This window comes from Fringilla coelebs, assembly GCF_963513975.1.
Source record: "Fringilla coelebs genome assembly, chromosome: 17".
Taxonomy (NCBI): Eukaryota; Metazoa; Chordata; class Aves; order Passeriformes; family Fringillidae; genus Fringilla; species Fringilla coelebs.
In genome coordinates, this window is record NC_140043.1 from 3,090,261 (window position 1) to 3,112,466 (window position 22,206).

A 22,206-nucleotide genomic window follows, 5' to 3' on the forward strand; every position below is an offset into this window, starting at 1 on the left:
CCGCCGCCGCGCCCCGGCCGGGAAGTTGGAGGCGGCCCAGAAAGGGCCGGGACGGGGGCGGCGGCGGCGGCGGGCGGGGACGGGAGCGGGGGGGACGCGGACACGGCGGGGGGGGACAGGGACATGGCCCGGAGCGGGGGACACGGACACGGCCGGGGCACGGGCGGGGGGAGCAGCACGGACACGGGCGGGGGGCGGCACGGCCACGGGAGGGGCACGGGGGTGACACATAGCGACACTGGGTGACATTCCCCCACCCCCGCCCGGGTGTGGCTCCCCGCTTCCATTGATCTGCCTCCTCCTCCTCCTCCCCCGCACCCTCCCTTCCCCGGAACTCACACCCGGTGGGGAAACTGAGGCACAGCGGGATGCACCGGGCGGCTCCGTCCCTCCCCTCCATCCCCGCCTACCCCGGCCCGGGCCCGGGGCCGCGCCCCCCCGGGCTGCTCTCAAGAAAGGCCGGCAATGGTGCGGTTACAAACAGCGGGAATTTTATTTAAAAAAACAACCGTCACAACCGTTCACAGCGTTACAGGCGGGGAGGGGGGCGGGGGCGCGTTAAACAACCGGTTTTATTTAGGGGGAGGGGGGGGGAAGAAAGAGTTCATCACGCTACCGTTGAACTTGGTTTTAATGTTTCTCCACAAACGGTGAAAAATACTAAAGTACAGACAAGGAGGACTCATAATGTTGTGGCCAACATTATAAATATGGAATTATAAATTTAAAACATTTTTTTTTCTGGTTTAAAAAATAAATCTGGTAGTAAATGCGGCTCTGGGGGGGCGGCGTTAGTAGGGCCGGTCTCGGCGATCCTGGCGGTGTTCGCCCCTGTGGGCCGGGGGGACAGGGGTCAGTCGTGGGGTCCAGGAGCCCTCCCCGGGTTGGGGAGGCTCCTTAACCCCTCACCCAGAGACCTTGACACCCATTCACCCACCCCATCCCTTGCCCCTCCACCCATTTGTCCCACCCCAGCCGCCCCCCACCTTGTCCCCATCAGGGTCTCCTCCTCCCCCGTGTCCCCTCCCATCACTCCCTACCCCGCCCTCCATCCATACTTGTCCATCTTTCCCGGCCCTCCGCGCCGTCCTCTGCCTCCTCCTCCCATCTGCTCCATGAGGGGTCCGGGGGGTCCCCCGGGGCCGCCGCCTCCTCCTCCTCTCCTGCCGCCTCCTCCGTAGCCGCCTCGGTCCATGCCCCGGCCACCTCGGAATCCGCCTCGGTCTCCGCCGCGGCCGCCTCGGAACATCCCTCCGGGCCCGCCTCGGTCCATGAGGCCCCCGCCGCGCCCGCCCCGCATCCCCCCGGGGCCGCCTCGGCCGCGGTCACCGCCTGCGGGAGGAGCAGAGCCGGCCGTGAGCCCCGGGGAGCACAGCCCGGCCCCACTCCCCACCCCAGCACGGCCAGCTCCGGCAGGAGCAGCACAGAAGGGCCGGGAGCTGCTGGGTACCCGAGGGGACTCGGGGTTCATTAAGGCTCCAGCAGTGCCCTGGGCAGTGGGGGTGCTGCTGACAGCCCCCCAAATCCAGGAAGCACAGGAGAAATCCCAGTCTCCGTGTCATGGCTCAGGGAGGGATGAAGGCCTGGCAGCTCCTGGAGCTGGCCCAGCCATTCCCCAAGGAGCCCGAGGGCAGGCCTGGGGTGTCCTGTGGGGAAGTGGGGCTGTGAACCCCCCAAACGTACCTGGAGGAGGGAAGGGGGGCGGGAGGAACCCCTCCGGTTTGGGCGCCTTGCACTGGTTGCACTCTGTTCTCCAGGCAAAGTTCTGGTTTCCACAGCCCCTGGGTACAAATTCCAGTTAGCCCAGAGTGGGACAGCATTCCAGCTGGGGTGACATTGGGAAGCACGAGCAGGAGAGCACGTGGAGAGGGGACAAAAGGGCAGGACGAGGGGCACAGCTCTTTCAGCAGGGTCTGGCTGCCCACGGCAGCTGTGGTTCACCCACAGCCCCCAGGAGTGACCCCATCCCTCCCTCCCTCTGTGCCAGCTGGAAGCTGCTTCCTGGGAAGGCCCAGCCAGGGATTTTGGGAAAGGCCTGGCAGCCCTGGGCAGGTGCTGGGATGATGGATGCCCCCCGGCACAGGGGTGTGGGGTACTCACGGGTTGGGGCACTGCCAGTCCCCGGCGCGGTGCTGGACGCTCCCTCCGGACGGGTTTCCCCGGGATCCCCGGGGTCCTCTTGAGGAGAAGCCACCCCTGTCTCCACCTCTGCCCCCCATCCTGCCCATGGGGCCGCTGGGCCCGCTGGGGCCCCCTGGGCCACCGGGGCCCCCCGGACCTGCGGGAAGGAGCCCTGTTAGTGCTGGGAGCCACGGCAAGGACGGGCAGAGCTCCGGGGGGGCCGCACGGTACCTCCACGGAGGGGTGGGGGCATTCCCCGCTGCTCCCGGGGGGCCATCCCGCCCCTCAGGCTGTTCATCGGGCCCTTCTTCCGTGCCAGGGTCACCTTCAGCTTGCTCCCCTGGAAATCCTTCCCTGCGAGGGACACAACGGCAGGAGCGTCGGTGAATCCCGATCCATACATCTGCACCCAGGTGCTTCCCACACCTGGAGACTTTGGGACTCCACCCCAAGACGTACCCCAGCACTCACCATCGAACCATTCCACGGCTGTTTTGGCGGTGGATGGGTCATCGTAGGACACGGTGGCATCGCCCTTGGGCTTGCCCGTTTCCTTGTCGATGTACAGGTTTATCATGGGCTGCCCCGTCCTCTTGTTCATCTAAGGGACAGTGCAATGTCACCCCAGTCCTGCCTCCCCAGAGCCCAGGGGGGACTCACTCTGTTCTGCTTTCCAGCAGAAGCTCATTCCAGGGACTCCCAGACAGAAAAAAAGGGGCCCCAGGCCTGCCAAGGATGACAACAACTGCCCAGACACCCCAAAAATGAAGGGACAGGCCCTAAACAGCACTGCCAGGCCTCTCCCAGAGCCTGGACATGAGGGGCCAGAAGGATGTGAGCCATGGGCAGGGAGGAGGAGGAGGAAGAGAAGGAGGTGGGTGACCCTTTTCCCTCTGCCAGAGGGGGGTCACTGGTGTCCCCTCACCTTGACAACACCACATTGTTTAAAGAAATCTGCCAGATCCTCCAGGGTCACATTATCATTGAGTCCCTGCACATAGACTGCGGTGCTGTCCGAGTCCTCCTCTGGGTCCATAGGGGGGCCTAGGAGACAATTCCCAGGGTCAGAGGAAGGGCAGGGATACCCCAGGGCCGAGTTCTTTCCATCCCCTCCTCCCCTCCACAGCTGCAGCTTCACCCTCTGGGAGCGACAGGAAACCCCGGCCCCAAGGGAGGGGACTGTCCCCACCTCACCTCCCCAGCGCCAGGGCCAGACAGAGCCCACACCCACGTGGGAAGAACCCCCAGGTTATTTCAGGACACATCCCAGGGGAGAGATGAGGAAGACCTTGGTGCCCCCTGGGCTCCCACACAAGGACATCCACCCCCCTTTTCCGATGCTGGAAGGCTGACGCAGAACTTCCAGACACGCCTGTGTGACAGGAAGGGACAAGCCACGGACGAGGCTTGGGGGTGCTGCAGGCCCCCTGGAAGAGCTCCAGAGCGGCCCCCAACCCCCTGAATTCCTGCAGAGAAGAGAGAGGGAGCATCTCCCAACCACGTGAGGTGGTTTTCCAGCTGTTTGGGAATGAAGAAATGATGGGAACAGCCAGAAAGGCTGGGAGTGGCGGTGGGGCGGCGGCCGCAGCCCTCGGAACAAGGACACGAACCGGCTGTTTCACAGCCTCGGGGGGCAGCTTGGTGGGAATTACCTAAATCCAGGTCGGGTCCTTCCTCCATGTGTCCTGCCAGGTGGGAGAGAAGCATAGGGAAGGGTGTTAGTGGGGGCCCTGCGGGCTGGAGAACCGACACACACAACACTAGCTACGACCTGCGCCGCACAAGCAGCAGCACTGCACCTTACTGGGCCATCAGGTGGCTCTTTTAGCATTTCTTCCAACCAAAAACCACTATTACACTGGTTTTAAGCATTTTTCCAACCAATAACCACTATTACACTGATTTTTTTTAGCAGCTTTCATACCGTTAACCACTATTACACTGATTTTTTTTTTTTTAGCAGGTTTCAAACTGTTAACCACTATTAACGCTGATTTTTTTAAAAGGTTTTACCAAGCCAATCAGTTTTTAAGTTCATTAATAAAAGTTACTTAATATATCTATGTATATTAAAAAAAAATAAAAGATTTATTACATCCAAACCATTTCTTTTCCCCAAAATTACAGGAGTGGTTGCTCAACTCTTCCACTGTGTCCGCATACCCCTGGGCATCGCCGGCAGTACCCATTACAGTCTGGTTGCATATTGTCATTTTTAAACCACTTAAACGAATAAAAAATTACACTTCGTGCTAAAAAAAAAACTGACTGCATTGCAATTTTTTTTTTTTTTTTTTTTTTTTTTTTAACACTATCCATTGTAATGCTCAAAAACTTACCACCAGGCTTATTGAAGCCACCTCGCTCTCCAGCGCTGCTGGGGGGATAAACGAAGAAATGAAGGCCTTTCCCTTTACAAAGCCAGCACCGCTCTGAGCCTCTGCGGCTCACAGGGGAGAAGGGCACTGGCTAAACATCTCCAAACATCTCTCTGTCTCTCTCTCATCTCGGCACTAGGCCTTTCTTCAGGGCAGCTCGCTCAAATTTTCTTTACATATAAAGCAACCTTGGTGTGGTTTGAGGCACCGCTTTGCTGTCGGTGCCCTGGCGTGATTACTCTGGTATCATCAGTGCAATACTTGGCTGAGAAATGGGGGTTGTTTGTAATCAAAGTGAGTTGGGTTTTTTTTGTTGTTGTTGTTGTTGAAGAGCAATTTGGGGGTGTTTCAGTGGTCAACTCCCTCCCCTCGGTGTGTCCACCAAGGTGCACCCTCAGCCTGTGGCAGCATGGGCCCGCGGGTCCCTGACATTTAACAGTGTAAAAGGAGACAAACCACACGCGAGACCTACAACACAATTCAGCTGACATCGCCCCTAACACCCTCAAAATAAAGCCATACATTCAGGTCACTACTGAATTTAACAACTCTCTGGAGGGAGAACTTACAGAGTACAGCGGGGGCTCCGAGGCCTGGGGTGCAGCTTTGTGGACACACTCACTTTTGGGCAGGTGCCAATGCAAACAGGGCCGCAGCTTTCACCAAAAGCTTTGGCTGAAGCATTCACAGCTAAAACTGCTTTGGAGCGTGGTGGTGAAGTAGGAAAATGCCACCTTGAGAAAGGATTTGGGCTGTTTCTTGCTCTTTTTTTGGGTGAGCCAGCAAGCTGTTTGGAAGGAGCCGAGCGGAGGAGGGAGAGCACCGTGAATTTTTCTAGCAAGTATTGCACCTCTAATACTGGGAAAAAAAAAGTCAATACAGAATTTCGAGCTGTTGCATGCAGCTTTGCCTCCTCTCGTTAAAGTACACACCATTTACGTAATGTCTCTCTTTTTAAACATAAGATTTTTACACTTTTTTTTTTTTTTTTTAACGTTACACAATTCTAAAGTAGTAGTATACCCTCCTCTGGTTTTATTACCAAACAACAAGTATGCAGTTACCAAAGTTACAGAAGGATTCCGTTTATACAATCAATACATTGGGTTAAAAATATTCTATGTATATTTTTCCTCTCCATATGGACACCGTGTCTAGTCCCACTTTTCATTATGCTGCCGGCTGAGTACTGAGTACGGGTACTTTTTAAGTATTGAGGTGTTTACAAGGCTCTCACTTTGTAACCTGTAGCATATAAATGCGACAAAGCATGTTAAAAAGTTTTCCATTTTCATAAAAATATCAAATCATCGAGGCAATGAAAAAGGGCATGTTAATAACATCGAGCTCCTTACCTGCTGGAGACACTGAAATCCATCACCACAGCATGCTAAGGTGGGCCGAGTTCCCCTACCTGCCCTGGGTGTCCCCTGAAGCCACCTGTTCTATGGACATCACAAACTCTACGTCCATAAGGCTGGGGCAGGGGGGGACCCTTTGTAAGGGTCTGGCCAGGTGGGAAATCGCTCGGGAGGCAAATTTGAGCTGGGATTAAGGTGTGAGATCAGAGACAGGTGACAAATCTTTGGCAATGAGAAGCTTGGAAGGGGCTAGAAATTTGAAGATGTGATGATAGACATTTCAGGTGTCTACATCTACTTTCATCGTTAAGAGATCAATACAGCACGGCTGAAATCTTTATGCAGATCCCTGGAACTCTGTTCCACCCGTGCCAATTCCAAGCTGGATGTGTTCCCACACAAACCAGCCCTTTCCATTCTTTCTTGGATTTCTCTGATAAAGATTTCATGCCACGTCAATGGGCTGCAACAGAGCTATGCAGAATGGGGCCACCCACTGCCAAACTGGGGCTGTCACCGGGCTGTGCCACACGGGAAGAAGAGGCCTCTGGAGGGCAGCTGCCATCACAGCCCCCCTGCCAGCACCGGGGTGGGCACAGCGTGTCCTGTGCCACACCTGGGGACACTCTGCATGGCTCTGAGCAACGGGGTGAGGGCGTGGAACACACACAAAGCTGTGAACTCTCTCTCGGAGGAGCCTCTGGGATTAGTTCTCCTCCCTCGCCTCTATCAGAACGACCTCCACGGATGGGGACACACCTGAAGGCACAGGTGTCACCAAACCAGGTTGTGCCATCAGGTGAAATGGCCAAACTGATTCAGAGCACCTGAATGCTCCGAGGGGGAGCAGGCCTGGGAGCCAAAGCCCTTCTTTCTCTCTGTCCTCGGGCTCCTTCTCCACGTGGCACTCCGAGCTCACAGGCTCCACGGGAGGAGGCTGACACAAGGCTCCCGCCCTGCCAAAATCCCCGCTCCTGAGGCCCAGGGAGCATCCCCTGGAGCTGGTGGGAGGTTTGTGTGTGTTCCACCCAGAGTTACTGTTAAACCCCACAGAGGATTCCACCTCTGGGCGACCATGAAGGGAGCTGAAAGTGCCAGGGCCAGCATTACCCCCAATATCCCCCTCCCTGGGGGCCCAACCAGCTGCAGGACAAACCAACCATCCTGCTCCTATTTCCCTTAGGATAATGTTTCCATGGATGACAAGCAACGCTGCTACACAGACATGTCCTCCATGGAAACACAGCTGGGAACGTCAACCTTTCAGTCCCTTCTTTTGAGTTTCAAATCCTATGGGTAAACCAGAATTAGAGAAAAGGAGAAAAGCTTTGCTCTTACCCCATTCCACCGCGTCCTCCTCCCCGCCCACCTCTGCTCATGCCTCCACGCTCATATCCCCCTCGTCCCCTGCCCCGGCTGTCGGGGCCGCTCAGGTTCCGGCTCTCTCCGGGGCCGGAGAAGCCTCCGGATTCCTGCCCGTACATGTTCATGCTGCTGGGATGGTCCTGGCGGAACGAGCCTGGGGAAGGGTGCAAACGGGTCAGGCAGAGGCAGCCTCTTCAGCTGCCCTCAGCTCCAGCCACACTGGAGCTGTTCAGCTTGGGAAAATCCCTCTGAGGGTGTCGATTCAAGCTGTTCTCTCAGCCAAGGCCACCACCGCGCCGTGTCCCCAGGTGCCACATCCACATGGCTGTTAAATCCCTCCAGGGATGGGGATCCACTACTGCCCAGGGCCTGACCAACATGAAGAAATGTTCCCAGTATCCACCCTGCCCCTGCCCTGGCCCAGCCTGAGGCTGCTCCCTCTCTCCTGTCCCTGTTCCCTGGGAGCAGAGCCTGACCCCCCCACTCCTGCCCTGAGCAGAGCCACAAGGTCCCCCCTGAGCTTCCTTTTCTCCAGGCTGAGCCCCCACAAACATTTTGTGCCTCTGTGTTCCCTTTCCCCTGAGGCCAGGAACCTTCCCTTTCCCCATCCCCACCCACCACTGCCTCCAGAGATGCCATTTTTCACCAACAAAGGCCAAATCCTAGCTCCAACCCCCTCTCCCTCCAACCCAGCTCTGAGTTTTAGATCCAAACCAAGGCCAGGGCTCCTTCCCAGGGCTCCCACTCACTCTGCTGGCCGTAGCTGCTGCTCTGCTGGCTGTACTGGCTGGGGGCCTGGCTGTAGGATCCAGTGGGAGGTGGGTAACTGGTGGGAGGTGGCTGCTGGCCATAGCTGCTTTGCTGGCCATAACTGGTCTGCTGGCCATAGGAGCTCTGCTGCCCGTAGCTGCTCTGCTGGGAGTAAGTGCTCTGATCGTAACTGCTTGGCTGTGTGGAGGAATAGCTGGAAGAGAAAAGCGTTGGGAAAGGTGGGATGGTGAGGCAATTCCCTGGCAGCGTGCATGGAATGGCTCATGCTGGAAGGCAATGCAATTAGAGGCTGTATTTAGTGCTGTAAATCACTTTAAAAGCTGAAGTCATCCTATGGAGGCCAGTCTCAAGGGCTGTGAAAACAAAAACCATGTGGCCAATCCCAGTTTATTCACACCTCTAGGAAAAGGAACAAGTGCCAGGGCAAAACTCAGTGGTAATGGAGGTAACAGGCCTTGGATAAAAGAAGCTCCTCTGACGCAGCTGGGGCTTTGAGAATTTCAAAGTGTACGTTTTAGAAGTCACACTAAAGACACCTGAAGGGAGAAGGGAGCTCCTGGGCTAAGCTGCATGTGGAAGGAGGCAGCAAAAGGTGACTCTAGGAAAACTCTTAAAATTCTCAAGTATTAAAGTTTAAAAAAAAAAAAAAGTAGAAAATGTCTTAAACCCATTTGTCATCATGTTCCTTCTCAGATGTGCACATGCAGAGACACTTCTACACTCAGCCACAGCCTCCCCTTCCCCACCACAACGACGACAAGAAGCACAGCTCCTCCTCCCAGGCCCCCAAAGCTCCTTTTCCATAAAACCCCCCTGGAAAGGCCCCTAAGCTGAGCTCTGCCCTTACCTGGTTGGAGGGTAGGAGGGTGGAGCAGTGACAGGCTGCATGGGGTAGCTGGCAGGCACCTGGGGGTAGCTGTAGTTGCTCTGCCCGTAGCCCAGGCTGGGCTGGCTGTAGCCTGTCGTGCTGGACTGAGGCTGGCTGGTCTCTGCTGGTTTGCTGCCATCCTGGGGTCTGGGGAGAAACATGGAACAAAATTGGTGCCCAGCCTCACAGCTGGCAGCAGCAAAGGGCTCAGATCCCCCAGGACTGAGGGTTGTGAGCTCTTTTTTGGGGCAGCATTAAAGCTGGCCTCGATTGGTGATGGCCACTCTGGCAGCAGCCAATAAAGAGGTAATAAACACAATTTCAGCACTCACTGCCTGGGTGTTTGCACACTCCAGGAAAGGCCCAGGCAGTGTCCTGAACAGAGAGCATGGAACCCCACAGTTCCTGTACATCCCAAAGCCACGGGGCTCGGACTTGGGCCGTGGGGCTGAGTGGAGGATGTGGAATGCCAGCAAGGCTGCTCCTGCAGAGCCCTGGGGAAGCAGGAGCTGAAGCAGGCAGCAGGGCAGGCAGTGAAATGCCCCATTGTTTGGTTCAGAATCCAGCTCAGGCAGATATTGCCTCATACACGTTATCCCCAATGATCCCACAGAAGAGGAAGGATGCTGGGCTTGGACTGGGTGACCTTTAAAGGTCCCCTCCAACCCAAACCACTCACAATTGTGTGTTTAGAATTAACTCACAAGGCCTGAAATTTCAGAATCCTCTGCATGTGATTCACACATTCCCTTCTGTTTGCCCCAAAGTTTAAAAGCCATGTGAATGGGGCACTTGGGGAGAGGCTTGGTGGTGGCCTCCATGATCTCAGAGGGCTTTTCTAACTCCAAGGATTCTATGAGTCTTTAATTTCTATTTGTTTCTCAGAGCGGAGCAAAAAGAGTGAAGCTGCTTTTGCTGTAGAAGCTGGGGAAAATTATACAGTGTCAGGATTCATCCAGCAAATTTACATCCCTTTAAAGTGTAACCTGTCAGAGCTGTGCCAGGCTCTGCCTTTCCTTCCCACAGTGCTTGCTACAGACACCAGGTAAGGGAATAAATCAGCTTTTACTCACACAAGTTTCCATTATGTATTCTAAACTTTCCATATCCTCTGAGCAAACAATTCGACTCAATAGCTGACAGGCACTGCCCAGAGGGGTGAGACTAAAGAGGAAATGTTTTGCAGCCTGTGCATCCACCCAGCATCCTGCCTGACCCTGGGACTCGGGAGCAGGCAGGACTCAACCCTCTGCTGCAGCCTGAGAGCCCAGAGGCTGCTGTGGCTGCACAGCACAGCCCAGAACAGCACAGCACAGCACAACCCTCACATGCTGCTCCCCCGGGCAGGAGAGGCTGCCACAGCCCGGGCAGCTGGGGGTGCTGTGGGAGAAACGGGAGGAGGAGGAGGGGGAGGAAGAGGAGTAGAAGGAGTGGGAAGAAGAGAAGGCGGAGAAGGAGGGAGAGAAGGGGAATGAGGAGGAGGAGAAGGAAGGAGTAACTAGAGATGAGCAACAAGAGGAGGAGGAGACAGAGGAAGAAGCAAAGAAGGAGGAGGAAGAAGAGAAGAAGGAAGAGTAATGGAAGATGGAGAAGGAAGAGAAGGAGGAGGAGCAGGAGTAGGAGGAAGAAGAGGAGGAGACGAAGGAGAAAGAAGAGAAGGAAGAGAAGGATGAGAAGGGGAGAAGAAGAGGAGAAGGAAAAGGAGGAGGAACAAGAGGATGGAGAAGAAGAAGGAAGAAGAGAAGGAGAAGGAGGGGGGGAGGAGAAGGATGAAGAGAAGGAGGAAGGAGAAGGAAAAGGAAGAGGAAGAAGAGACAGAGGAGGAGAAGGAAGAAGAGACAGAGGAGAAGAAAAAGAAAAGAAGAAGGAAGAAGAAGGAAGAGGAGGAGGAAGATGATGAGGACGGTGACAATGAGGAGAAGAATGGTGATGGTGAGGAGGAGGATGATGAAGGGGTGGAGAAGAAGGGTGATGAGAAGGAGGAGGAGGAGAAGAAGGAAGAGAAGGAGCAGGAGGAAGAGGAGGATGATGAGGATGGTGCCGATGAGGAGGAGAAAGATGAGGAAGGGGTGGAGAAGGATGATGAGAATGAGGAAGAGAGAAGGAAAAGGAGGAGGAAGAAAAGACAGAGGGGAAGGAGGAAGAGAGAGGAGAAGGAGAAGGAAAAGAAGGAGAAGGAAGAAGAAGGAGCAGGAGGAAGAGGATGGTGCTGATGAGTAGGAAGAAGATTAGCAAGGGGCAGAGAAGGATGAAGAGAAGAAGCAGGGAGAAGGAAAAGGAGGAAGAGGAGGAAAAGACGGAGGAGAAGGAGAAGAAGAAAAAGAAGGAGAAGGAGGAAGAAGGAGCAGCAGGAGGAGGAGGAAGATGAGGATGGTGCCGATGAGGAGGAGAAGGAGGATGATAAGGATGGTGATGAAGAGGAGGAGGAAGGGGTGGAGAAGGATGATGAGAAGGAGGAAGAGAGAAGGAAAAGGAGGAGTAAGAAAAGACAGAGAAGGAGGCAGAGGAGGAGGCCGGTGCCATCAGGAGGAGGAGGAGGGGCAGGGGAGGGGCGGTACCTGGCGGGGGCGGCCGGGGCCGGCTGCTGCCCGTAGGCGGGGTATGCGGGCTGGGTGCCGTAGGCGGCCGGGGCTGCGTACGAGCTCTGGCTGCTGGTGACCGTGGCCGTGTTGGTGTCGTAGGCGGCGCTGCCGTAGCCCTGCACGGGCTGGCTGTAGGCAGGGGGGGCAGTCGGGGCGCTGTAACCTGCAACACAGCACAGCTCAGCCCCACAGCTCGCCAGGAACCGGGCAATCCCAGCATGGCCCGGCCTGCCGGGGAGCTTCAGGCTCATCTCTCTCCTTGCCCCTGCCATGGGACACCCTCCACCGGACCAGGCTGCTCCAAGCCCTGTCCAACCTGGCCTTGGACACTTCCAGGGGCAGCCACAGTTTCCCTGTGTCACCCCCTCAGCTTCCCAGTATCCCATCTAACCCTCCTCTCTGTCCACATGAAGCCTGGACAGGTCCCCCTTATCCTGTCTCTCCAGACCCTTGTCCCAGATCCCTCTCCAGCTTTCCCAAATAGCTCAGATTCTGGCCCTTGTGGTGCTCCTGGGACTCAACACAGACACAGTTTTACCACCACAAAACCACCTCAGACAACCCAAAAATCATCATTTACCCCACCCTGCCCCTCTGCCTTCCTCACAGAACCCGCCCACCTTGGGAAGCCTCAGTCTCCAGCCCCTCAGCATCCCAAAATCCCACTCCCAGGAGCTTTCTGGAAGCCACCCCTGGACCAGCACTCAGGATTGTTTACAGCAACCAGAGCTCATGCAGGGCAAGCTGAGACATGGAGCATCTCCTCAACAAAGTCAGGGTAACAAACCCCCCTGAGCTCCAAAATAAAATAAATCCAACTGATTTACCAAGTACAGTCCCATCCTTTTAGCTTTTCTGAAAAATAAAGGCACAAAACCTGGCCTGGAAAGTCTTTCAGAGGCATTTCTGAAGGCTTATTTTAAATCAGTAAAGCTGGAAACAAAAGAAAAGCACTTTCCATTTGCTTTCACATGAGGAAAAGGTCAAAAGAGACACATCAGGCAGCTCCTGATGTTTTATGTACCTTCCCTTTTCTCAGAATTTCAGTTCAGTTTATAGAAAAAGCTGAGAGCTCACAGAGTTCCTTTTCAACAGTTTTACAATATCCAAGATCCCCAAACAGCTCCTGTATAATTTAGTGGCATTTGCTTTGTCACAAAGGTGAACTGGCATTAACACACTGGGTTTGTGCTCCTAACAACCTTTCTAGCAAGTTTTCAAATTAAGAATATGAGACTTAGATGGAAAAACAGCAATAAAAATGTTGTTAAACATTAAAAATAAAAAAGAGCAGCCAAATGGGATCAGTGAAGGCAACAGCTTCTCCATCACTTTTGATTTTTAATAAACATGGGAGGCTTGTGAAACACATCTCCTTTAGGCAAATTGGGCTGCAGCATTTCATTCCAACTGCCTCATTTGCAAAGCAAACAGCACTGGCAGCAGCAGAACACGGTGTGCCCTCCCAGAGCACCATGGCCCTGCCACAGCTCCACACCAGGGCAGCAGCAAAGAGGAACAGGAGGAGGGCAGGAAGTTTGCACAGCAAATTCAATAAAAACACCCCCAAAGTTCAGCTTTCTGGTGCCCTCAGGAGCCTGCTGATGACACAAGGCCAGCCTGGAGCCTCTGCCCACTCCTCCCTCTTCCTACCCCTGGCCCCCCAACCCCACCCCCAAGCTGGGAATGTAAACTGGACTCCCACTGGGAAATAACTCTGAGGAATCAGTAGAAAATCAATTTTAATGGTTATTATTCCTGTCTGCTGCTCCCTGGAAAGTGTTGCTGAGAAGGGTGAAGGGGATCATGCCCAGTGGGAGGATTTTTAAAGCCTTGGACAAATTTGAGCAGCCCAAAGACTTAAACGTGAGGCTAGACAGCAATTCCACAGGGAGCACCAATCCCAAGAGTCAAATAAACCCTGATTTTAACTGGCCAAAGCCTGACCACACACTAAAAAAGGCTAAGGACAGCCTGCAGCCCCTGTGCTGCAGCCAGAGCCCTGCCCTGGGCTGTTCCCCTTGGATTTGGAGCCCCAGGGTGCTCCTCTCACAGCTGGGCCCCCTTCCCAGTGCTCTTACTGGGAGCAAAAAGCTTTGCTGGCTCTGCACAGGCAGCAGGATAAAAGAGAGGGAAAAAAAAAAAAGCTGAATTTTAAAGCTTCAGCTCTAGATGGACCATTTCCCTCGTGGAACAGTGTGCTCAGCAGGAAGGGTTTGTCCCAAAGGAAAGGCAGTGATTTCCCATCCCACTGGTTTAAATCACAAATCAAGCCCAGTTTAGACACTCTAGGAACCCTCAAGAGCTGCTGTTTTGAGGGTGGCATTCCTATTACATCACTTCTCTCTCCTCCCCTCTCAGCTAGGAAGATAAAAGTTGACACAGCAGAAAAGCTGGAGAAAGAAAAAGGTGACAGCAGGAATAATAACCTGCTTAAAGTGCCTAAATTCCCCTGAAAGAAACCCCTCACTGAAGGCTAGGAATCCTCCATGTGGTGGAGAAGCTTGCAGGATTTGACCCACAGAGAATATCAACTGGAAAAGGCAGGACACAGAGGGATTTCTTATTTCCAGAGGGATTTCTTCATTCCAGAGGGATTTCCTCAGGAGGAGAGCTGCCTCCTGCTTGGCTTGTGTCTATCCCACCAGCGAGGGGCTGGAGAAGAAGAGCAGAGCAGAGCTGACTCTCACTCCAGCCTGTTTGGGGATCTTTTGGGATTGTTATGGCAGCTGTGTGTTCATTAATTCCAAATCCTTTAGCAATTTCAATATCCATACCCCAAATTTCCCAGGTAAAGGGAAGCAGGGGCTGGCTGGCTTTAGAGAGGAATTCCCACTTCCAAGAGATCCACACCTGGACACCAAAATGCTCTTTATTTATTTACTCCTGTAACTCCTGCCAACACCCTGCACTGATTAAGGAGCCACAGGGTCTGAGGGTGCCCAGTGATCCATAACCTGATCCTTTTTTCTCTGGAACAAAGTCACTGGGTGGCTCCAAGACACCTTTTCCTACAGCCCCAGGGAGGGAAGGAGGGTGGTAACTCTCTCTTGGAGTCAGGGCAAGGAAAAATCCATCCCTGAGAGGCTGCATCCACACACACCTTGGATTTCCTTGACCTCAACAACACTTCACCTAAACCCCAGGCTGTTCAAGCAAAGGAAAAAAAATTGCTTTAAGGAACTGCAGTACAAAAAGGTGATTCACAGGAAAACAGGACTGGGATCCAGCTGTAAGAACTGCACGTGTCTCAGGGCATGACAATGTCTGGCCCAGGGGTTTATTGAGCATGAAAGGCAGGGAAGGGAGGGAGAGAGAGAGAAAGAGGCTGCAGTCTCCTTTCCACAGCTCTGGCTCCTCAAGGAGAGGCAGGTGGAGGAAGGATAAATCCAGCCTGGCTCCATGCCCAGAGCTGCCACAGCCCTGCTCTGTGGGCTGATAGGATCTTTTGCTTGACCACTTTCTAAGTTGGTGGTTTTTTCATGGATGAAAAGAAAATGAAGCTTTTATTTTTTGCCTACCAAAAGAACAAAAAGTGTGGCTGTGCAGAAAAAAAAGCCTGATATTATTACTATTATTATTATTTTTTCAGCAAATCTCCTCTTAAGGGAGAAGGAAAAACATAAACAGAGCAGTTTCCTGTGACCCCTGTGGGACTGGAGTCCACAGGAATCACAGGGATGTAAATATTTCTAAGAAAGGAATTTTGGAAGTTCACAAATAATTTTTTGCTGCCAACTTTTCTCTAGGTAGTCTTAAATGAAAGGAAAAAGCCCTGTAGATAACCCCCAGTGACAGTGGCTAATGGATATGGATCTCAGGAGCAGGAATTTTCCTGATCCATGTAAAGATGGTAAATATTTTCATTTTGGTTAATATTTTCTCTCCAGCTCCTCCCTGTGAAGAATTCCTCAATGGCTTCTACAGCCAGATATCCCAGTGTCTGTCTGTCCTGGAATTGCCTTGCTCTGGGAAGTGTTTAATTCCAACTACAAAATGTTTATAATGTCTCTCCCAGGAATGTGCAGGACACGGCACCCAAGGAATCACTGGGAGGAAAATCTGCTTCCTAAAACTCCTGAATATTCAGCCCAAACATACATTAAATAAACATGAATATCCATGAATTAAACATTGTCTCAATAGTTTTAAACATTAAGACACTCATCTGGAGGAAATTCCAGCTCCAAGAACACGTTGGGAGAGTTTATGGAGCATTAAGGAACAAGTATCTGCTCTGGAAATCCAAAACCACCACGGGACATGCAAAGGTGGAGGGCAGGATGCTGTTTATCCTTTTGGAAATGGGGCTGGAGTCACCCAAACTGTCTCAGTGGTCAGGATTTTACCCATGAAGATGGCACTTGGGAGAGTTGGGAGATGGCAAAGAGCACTGCAGCCTCACCAAGCCCTGCTGTCACTGCCTGTGTGAGCTCTGACACTCGAGGGCTGGGCTCTGAAACCAGGGACATCTCCAGGGTCCCAAAGGGGACCTCAGGCTCTGACAGGATGAGACAGAATTTTCCATGCAAGAGTGAGCAGGACAGTCCAGCCTGGACTGGCTCCTTCCACTGTGGGAAGCACAAGATGAGAAGGAGAAGGTACAGGATCAGAACAGGCACATGTCACTGCCAGTGACAGGACTGGCAGGGAAGGGAAGGGCTGAGGAGCAGCCAGGGACACAGTTCCCTTTGCTCTGAGCACAGCACGTCCTGCTTGGTCCCACAGCACCCAAACCCTGCCCTGAAAACTCAACAGTGCATTTACTCCTGTTTATGCATGGCTGCCACAGCCCTGCAGGTGTCCAAGGCCAGGCTGGATGGGGCTTGGAGCAGCCTGGGATAGTGGAGGGTGTCCCTGCTCATGGCAGGGGGTGGCACCAGATGAGCTTTAAGGTCTCTCCCAGCCAAAGCCATTCCCCTGGAGCTGCTGGAGAGAGTCCAGAGGAGGCCACGGAGGGCTGGAGCCAGGCTGGAGAGCTGGGGGTGCTCACCTGGAGAGGGACTGGGGACAAGGCATGGAGGGACAGGACACAGGGAATGGCTTCCACTGCCAGACGGCAGGGATGGGTGGGATATTGGGAATTAGGAATTGTTCCCTGGGAGGGTGGTGAGGGGCTAGGATGGAATTCCCAGAGCAGCTGTGGCTGCCCCTGGATCCCTGGAAGTGTCCCAGGACAGGGTTTGGAGCCCTGTCCCCTCTGGGACAGTGGAAGGTGTCCCTACCCATGGCAGGGTGGCAGTGGGAGGACTTTGGGCAGGAACTGTTCGCTGGGAGGGAATGGCTTCCCCTGCCAGAGGGCAGGGATGGATGGGATATTGGGAAGGAACTATTCCCTAGGAGGGAATGGCTTCCCCTGCCAGAGGGCAGGGATGGATGGGACTTTGGGCAGGAACTGTTCCCTGGCAGGGCAGTCACACGGGTCACCCACAGCTGCGGCTGCCGCATCCCCCAAGTGTCCGAGTTCGCTCAGGGTTTGCAGCAACCCGTGGAAGCTGTCCCTGCCCATGGCCCAGGTGACATTAAGGCCTGTGCCAGGCCCAGCAGAGCTGCAGGCTGAGCCCAGCCCAGCCCAGCAGGGCTCTCACCTGTGGGGGGCTGCCCGTAGGAGGTGGCGTAGGCCGTCTGCCCGTACGTGGCCGTGGTCTGCGGCTGTGTGTAGCTGACGTCGCTGGGCTGCCCGTAGGTCCCGTAGCTCTGCTGCCCGTAGGTCTGCTCCAAAAGGACACAGATTCAATCCATGAGCACAAGGGACCCCCAGGAATTGCAGCTGCTGAGCACTCCCAAAGCCAAGGCTGCTGTGAAAGTTTAGGTGCCGCGGGAAATTCCGGGTCAGCTCTGCAAGGAGGTTATGGAGTGGTTTTTCCCTGCCAAGACTGAAGGGACAGGCTCTTGACATTGGCACCACACACCTCTGCTCTGTGGAAAGCAAACAGGAAAGCTCCCAGCTGCTCACAGCTACCACCAGCACCCACAGGCACCATCCCAGGCTTAACCCGGAACACGGGAATGGGAGCGCTCCGAGGGCGGAACTGCACCAAGGAAAAGTCACTTCAGTGTCAAACTGCTTTGGTTCTGGCTAAAAGAAACATGAGGAAGGTTTCCATTAAATTATTCCGAGTATTTTTCATGCCCATCAGCCATTAATTTGAAAAATGGGAGTTGGTGCAGGCATGGAAGGATGGGATCCATGGAACACCCAAAGCATCCCAGTGGTGCTGCTCCCATTCCGGTGCCTGTGTTCAGTGAGGGATCAGCTCTCACCTCGCCCATTCCCTGATTTTGTTTCCAAATCCAGCTTGAAAACCACTGAGGAAAGGAGAGGAGCAGCTGTGCCCAGCAGTGCCACCAGCTGCCCAAGCCATGCCCTACCAGCTCATGCTGCAGGCACCAGCAAGCTTCCAACAGCTCCTGGCTTAGGATAAAACTCTGGATACAGCTCAAGGAATGACAAGGAGACAGCTTTAACCTCCAGATTCTGAAAGAATTCAGGTTTCTCTGGGCTTATTTTTTTGGATATTCAGCCTTCCTGAACTCAGGGCACAGGTCTGAACCAGGAGCAGGAAAGCCTTGAGCACGTGAACACATCCCTGTCCCTGGAAGTTCCCTCCACCAAGAGGCAAGGAACGCTGCGAACTTCCCGTGGACACGTGCCTACAGCTGAGATTAGCTGGTTAGGGGTTTAATTAGCTGGTTAGATGTTTAATTAGCTGGTTAGGTGTTTAATTAGCTGGTTTTAGTTGCTGAGGCCTCCTGTTCCTACCCTTATCCTGCTCCCACCTTTCACCTCACCTACAACTGGGAGCAGCCCTCCCAGTTGTCTCCAAAGACTTTTATTTTAAATAAGTCACCATCACCTTCCTTTCAGCCCACACTGAGCCTGTCTTCCTCCTCTTGGGAAGGAAAATTAAGCCTACAGCACTTTGTGAGGACAAGAATTTACCTTTGGAAACATACTTGGAGTTTGCAGACAAATGTGGTTGTAGTAACTTGGATTCTAAAGGTTAAAAATAAGCATTAAGTTAATCTCTTAAAGACCAACATTATTTTGCAGTCCAGCCAACTGAGAGTATGAACAGTTATAGCAATAAAAACTCCAGGAAAAAGCAGATTCCCTCCTCCTCCTCCTTTATCCAATTCTGCCATTTCCCAACAGGCAATTCCCCCCCTTTTTTTCCCAGTTTTTTTCTCTTCTACACCTCTGATTACAACACCCACCAACGTGGTGGTGTCAAACACACACACACCAAGAATTTGGCTTTTCTGGGATCAGGATTGAATAATTTAACAAAAATAAGGGGGATTGTTGAGGTTATTTCACTTTTAAAAACCACTTTGGGCTGGGGGAGAACCTCCAAGATGACTTTTAACCACAGACTTTGATGCTGCTGCTTGGAATTTCCAGTTTTCCTGGGAAACAGGTGACTGGGCAGGAATTCCACCCCCTCCCCATGTTTTACCTGGGTGGTCTGTGCATATCCTTGGGCTGGCTGAGGTGCATAGGCGCTGTAGCTGTGGAATGAATGTAAAGACATTTATAATCTTGCCCCAAATCTGCATCACCAGACAAATTTTCATGCAGCCCAACGGTTTCTTGCTGAAATTCTATTGGAATATAAAGCTCCAGGAAAACCCTCAGGATTCCCAAACATACCTGAGTTAAGCCCAAACCATAATTATGATTTACTTTTATTACATCTTTTTAAAACAGGGAGAATAAGCTACTTACCCCTGCTGAGCTGCAGCTTGGCTATAGGTACTGTAATCTAAAAGAAAAGGAGAAGAAAAAAGAATAAAAACGTTGATAAAGGCTTAATAAAATTAAAGAGTCCAAGAGCACAGCAGCTGGAATTTCCTCCTGCAGCTCACCATAAACCACTGGAATTCCAGTTTCCCAAGGGTGGAAGGTAAATGCACATTTTCAGCCCTCCTTTTTGAGGGGAACAAAACCTCCCTTCCCCTCATTGTTCCTGCTGTTTGCAGCAGCCACTTTGATCTCAAATGACCCCGGTTCAATTTAACTGCCACCTTGGATGGATCCCAGGGGGCTGGCAGGGGGGGATTTGGGTTGGAACAAAGGAAAAGCAGGGATTTGAGCCTTACAAACCCACCAGCCTGCTCTGAAAGGGCTGGGCTGGAAGGTTTCACCACCTTCACTCCTTCCCTTTCAAGGACACAAACGGATGGCTGGAAAGCCACTCGTCCCCTGGAAGGGCTGGAGCTGGGAAGATGGGAGTGATTCCCTGTCCAGATCCTCAATCCATGGCAGCAACTGACTGGGAGGAGAACCAAACCCCTGAAAATCTCAGCCTGTGCTGCACTGATTTGCTGGCAGGGATGGAAAATGAATCCACATGGCAATTAGGAGGCTAAATTTGAAACAACTGCAGCTCCCAGGTCCCTCACAGGCAGCAACAGCTCCAGCTCCCACCCCAAGGTCTGGAGCAGGGATGAATTCACCATTCCCAGCAGACCTGGCCAGAAGCACATTCCTGGGAGCAGGAATGAGCCCAGAACCTCCTGGTGGAGGCCACAGCCAGGAGCTGGGTCAGTGGAGCTGTTCCCAGCCATCCCTGTGTGGGAGGAGTTCCCACTGCTCCCATCACCCTCACAGCTTGTCACAAATCCAAGGTTCTCCCAGAATCATGGAATACCCTGAGGTGGGAGAGACCCACACGGATCAAGTTCAACTCCTGCACCGGAGAATTTCAGGAAGCAAATTCTGCCTGGCTCTGATGCCATCATCCCGCTATTCCCAAGGCCCTGGAGCCTCAGGAATCACTGGGAAAACACAACTTCCACCCAGCACAACCTCCTGCTCCTCAGCCTGGGCATCCATCCCTACCAAACACTTCCTGCCCAGCCTCCAGGTCTGCTCCCTGAGCAGGAGCAGAGCCCCCGGATCCCTGCTGGAGGCAGGAATGGCCCAGCTGTGATCCCAGCAGGAATTCCTGGCACTTATTCATTGCTCTGACCTTGCCCAGAACACCTCACAGGGAGAAAGAAGACACTTGGAGTTCTCCAAAGCTTTCTCTGCTCCCAGGACACAAGGCACAAGTTGTTAAACTCCTCTGGCAGCATTCCCACTTCCCTCTCAGGTTGGCACATGGGATATTGGAACGTTTTCCTCGTTCAGTTCAGGGTTCTGGGTTTGTCAGTTTGGTTTTTTTTTTTTCATTCACTTTACACGTGGTTCTGCTAAATCCTGAGTGTTAATTAATGCCTGGTCCCCCTCATCCAGCTTCCCTTTCCTACCACTCCACTCTTTTCCCTGCTCACCCTCCAGCCACCAAAACCTCATTTAATTCTCCATTTTCAGCCCCATTTTGGCCTCCAGCTCCACGCAGGGGTATCAATTAACCCCTCTCCTCACAGCCCTCCCCCAGTCCCACCTAAACCCAACATTTCAGCCTCTGTAGGATTTAATTCCAGGTGTGGAATTTGCAGTTTGCCTGTGGTGATGCCTCTCTTTTAATTTGCTGGGATTTAGAGGAACATAGAACATTAATAAAAAATAATATTATGGTTCATTTAGTTAAACCCATCTCCTGGCTTTCATTTCCAGGGGGAAATTAATCTTCATCCTTTTATTTCACAAGGCTCAGGAGCACACCAGAGGCTGAAAATAGCAGTTCCCAGGAGGAACAATTCCATGAATTAAGGGAAAACACAGCTGTGGTTTTAACCCCCGTCCTGACAATTCCGTTGGCAGATGTTCCTTTACTGACTTTTCTTTTTCAAGCTCCCCAAGGTGCTGTTGGAGATTTTCCCTCACACTCCACAGCCTGGGAGATTTTCCTTGCTGGCAAAAAGGAAAATCCTCCTTCTTTAGGGCAAGTCAGATCTCGGGCTGCTGGGCTTTCAAGTACTTTAAAGGTGTACTGAGCTGGGGAGTCTCAGCTCCCAACTATTTGTATCCAGCTGGAGCCCTCGTGGAAAAAACGTTTCATTCAGAAAAATTTGAAGCCATGGAGATGATGGAACACCTCACCCCCCTATGGGGAAAAGCAGGGAGAGCTCAGAGCCCCTTGCAGAGCCTAAAGAGGCTCCAGGAGAGCTGGAGAGGAGCTTGGAACAAGGGATGGAGGGGACAGGACACAGGGAATGGCTTCCCACTGCCAGAGGGCAGGGCTGGATGGGATATTGGGCAGGAATTCCTGGCCGGGAGGCGCTGGAAGGGAGATCCCAGAGGATGCTCCATGCCTGGCAGTGTGCAGGGCCGGGCTGGGAGCGCTCCGGGGCAGCGGGAGGTGTCCCTGCCCCGGGATGAGCGCTCAGCTCCTTCGCACCCAAAGCGCTCCGGGATCCCCGCTCGCTCCCGAGCCCGCCCGGCCGAGCCCGCCAGGGCCGAAGGCGCGGAGGGAGCCCCGGCTCGGCGCTTCGCCCCTGCGAGCGCGGAGCTGCGGCGATCCCGCGGGGCCGCAGCACCGAGAGGCCGCAATTGACCGCCGGGACGCTGAGGGAACACCCGCGGCCCCGGCGAGGCCCCGGCGGGCGGCGCGGGGGGACACGGGCGAGACGGGCCCCGCACGGCCCGACCCCAGCGGCCCCCGGGCGCGGCGCTACGGGCCGGCGGCGGCGGCGCCGCCCCAACGCCCCTCCGACCACTCCGTGTCGGGGGAGGGGGCGCCGCCGAGGGTCCCGTCCCGTCTCGCCCCCCGCCCCGGGCCCGGCCCGCCCCGGCCCCGCTCACCCGTCGACGCCATTTTCTCGCCTTCCTCCTCCGCGCTGCCCGCCCGGCCCCGCCCCGCGCCGCGCAT

At 53.8% G+C, this 22,206-nt stretch overlaps 1 protein-coding gene across 4 annotated transcripts; it reads right to left on the reverse strand.

Annotated features, from left to right (window-relative positions):
- Positions 1-613: 613 nt before the first annotated feature.
- Positions 614-22,206, reverse strand: EWSR1 (EWS RNA binding protein 1; the record flags this gene model as incomplete). Of its 4 annotated transcripts, none has more annotated exons than XM_084217609.1 (18): positions 614-831; positions 1,059-1,332; positions 1,684-1,781; positions 2,101-2,278; positions 2,353-2,475; positions 2,593-2,722; positions 3,047-3,165; positions 3,774-3,806; positions 4,461-4,498; positions 7,199-7,379; positions 7,975-8,189; positions 8,844-9,011; positions 11,423-11,609; positions 17,035-17,158; positions 18,390-18,443; positions 18,907-18,958; positions 19,176-19,212; positions 22,140-22,206. In XM_084217609.1, the coding sequence occupies 18 exons, from the start codon at positions 22,204-22,206 to the stop codon at positions 792-794; spliced, it is 2,118 nt and encodes a 705-aa protein (XP_084073735.1). In that variant the 3' UTR covers positions 614-791. The 4 variants fall into 4 exon arrangements, with proteins under 4 accessions (XP_084073735.1, XP_084073736.1, XP_084073738.1 ...); XM_084217610.1 differs by having other exon boundaries at positions 4,461-4,495; positions 22,140-22,192; XM_084217612.1 differs by lacking the exon at positions 18,390-18,443 and having other exon boundaries at positions 4,461-4,495; positions 22,140-22,192.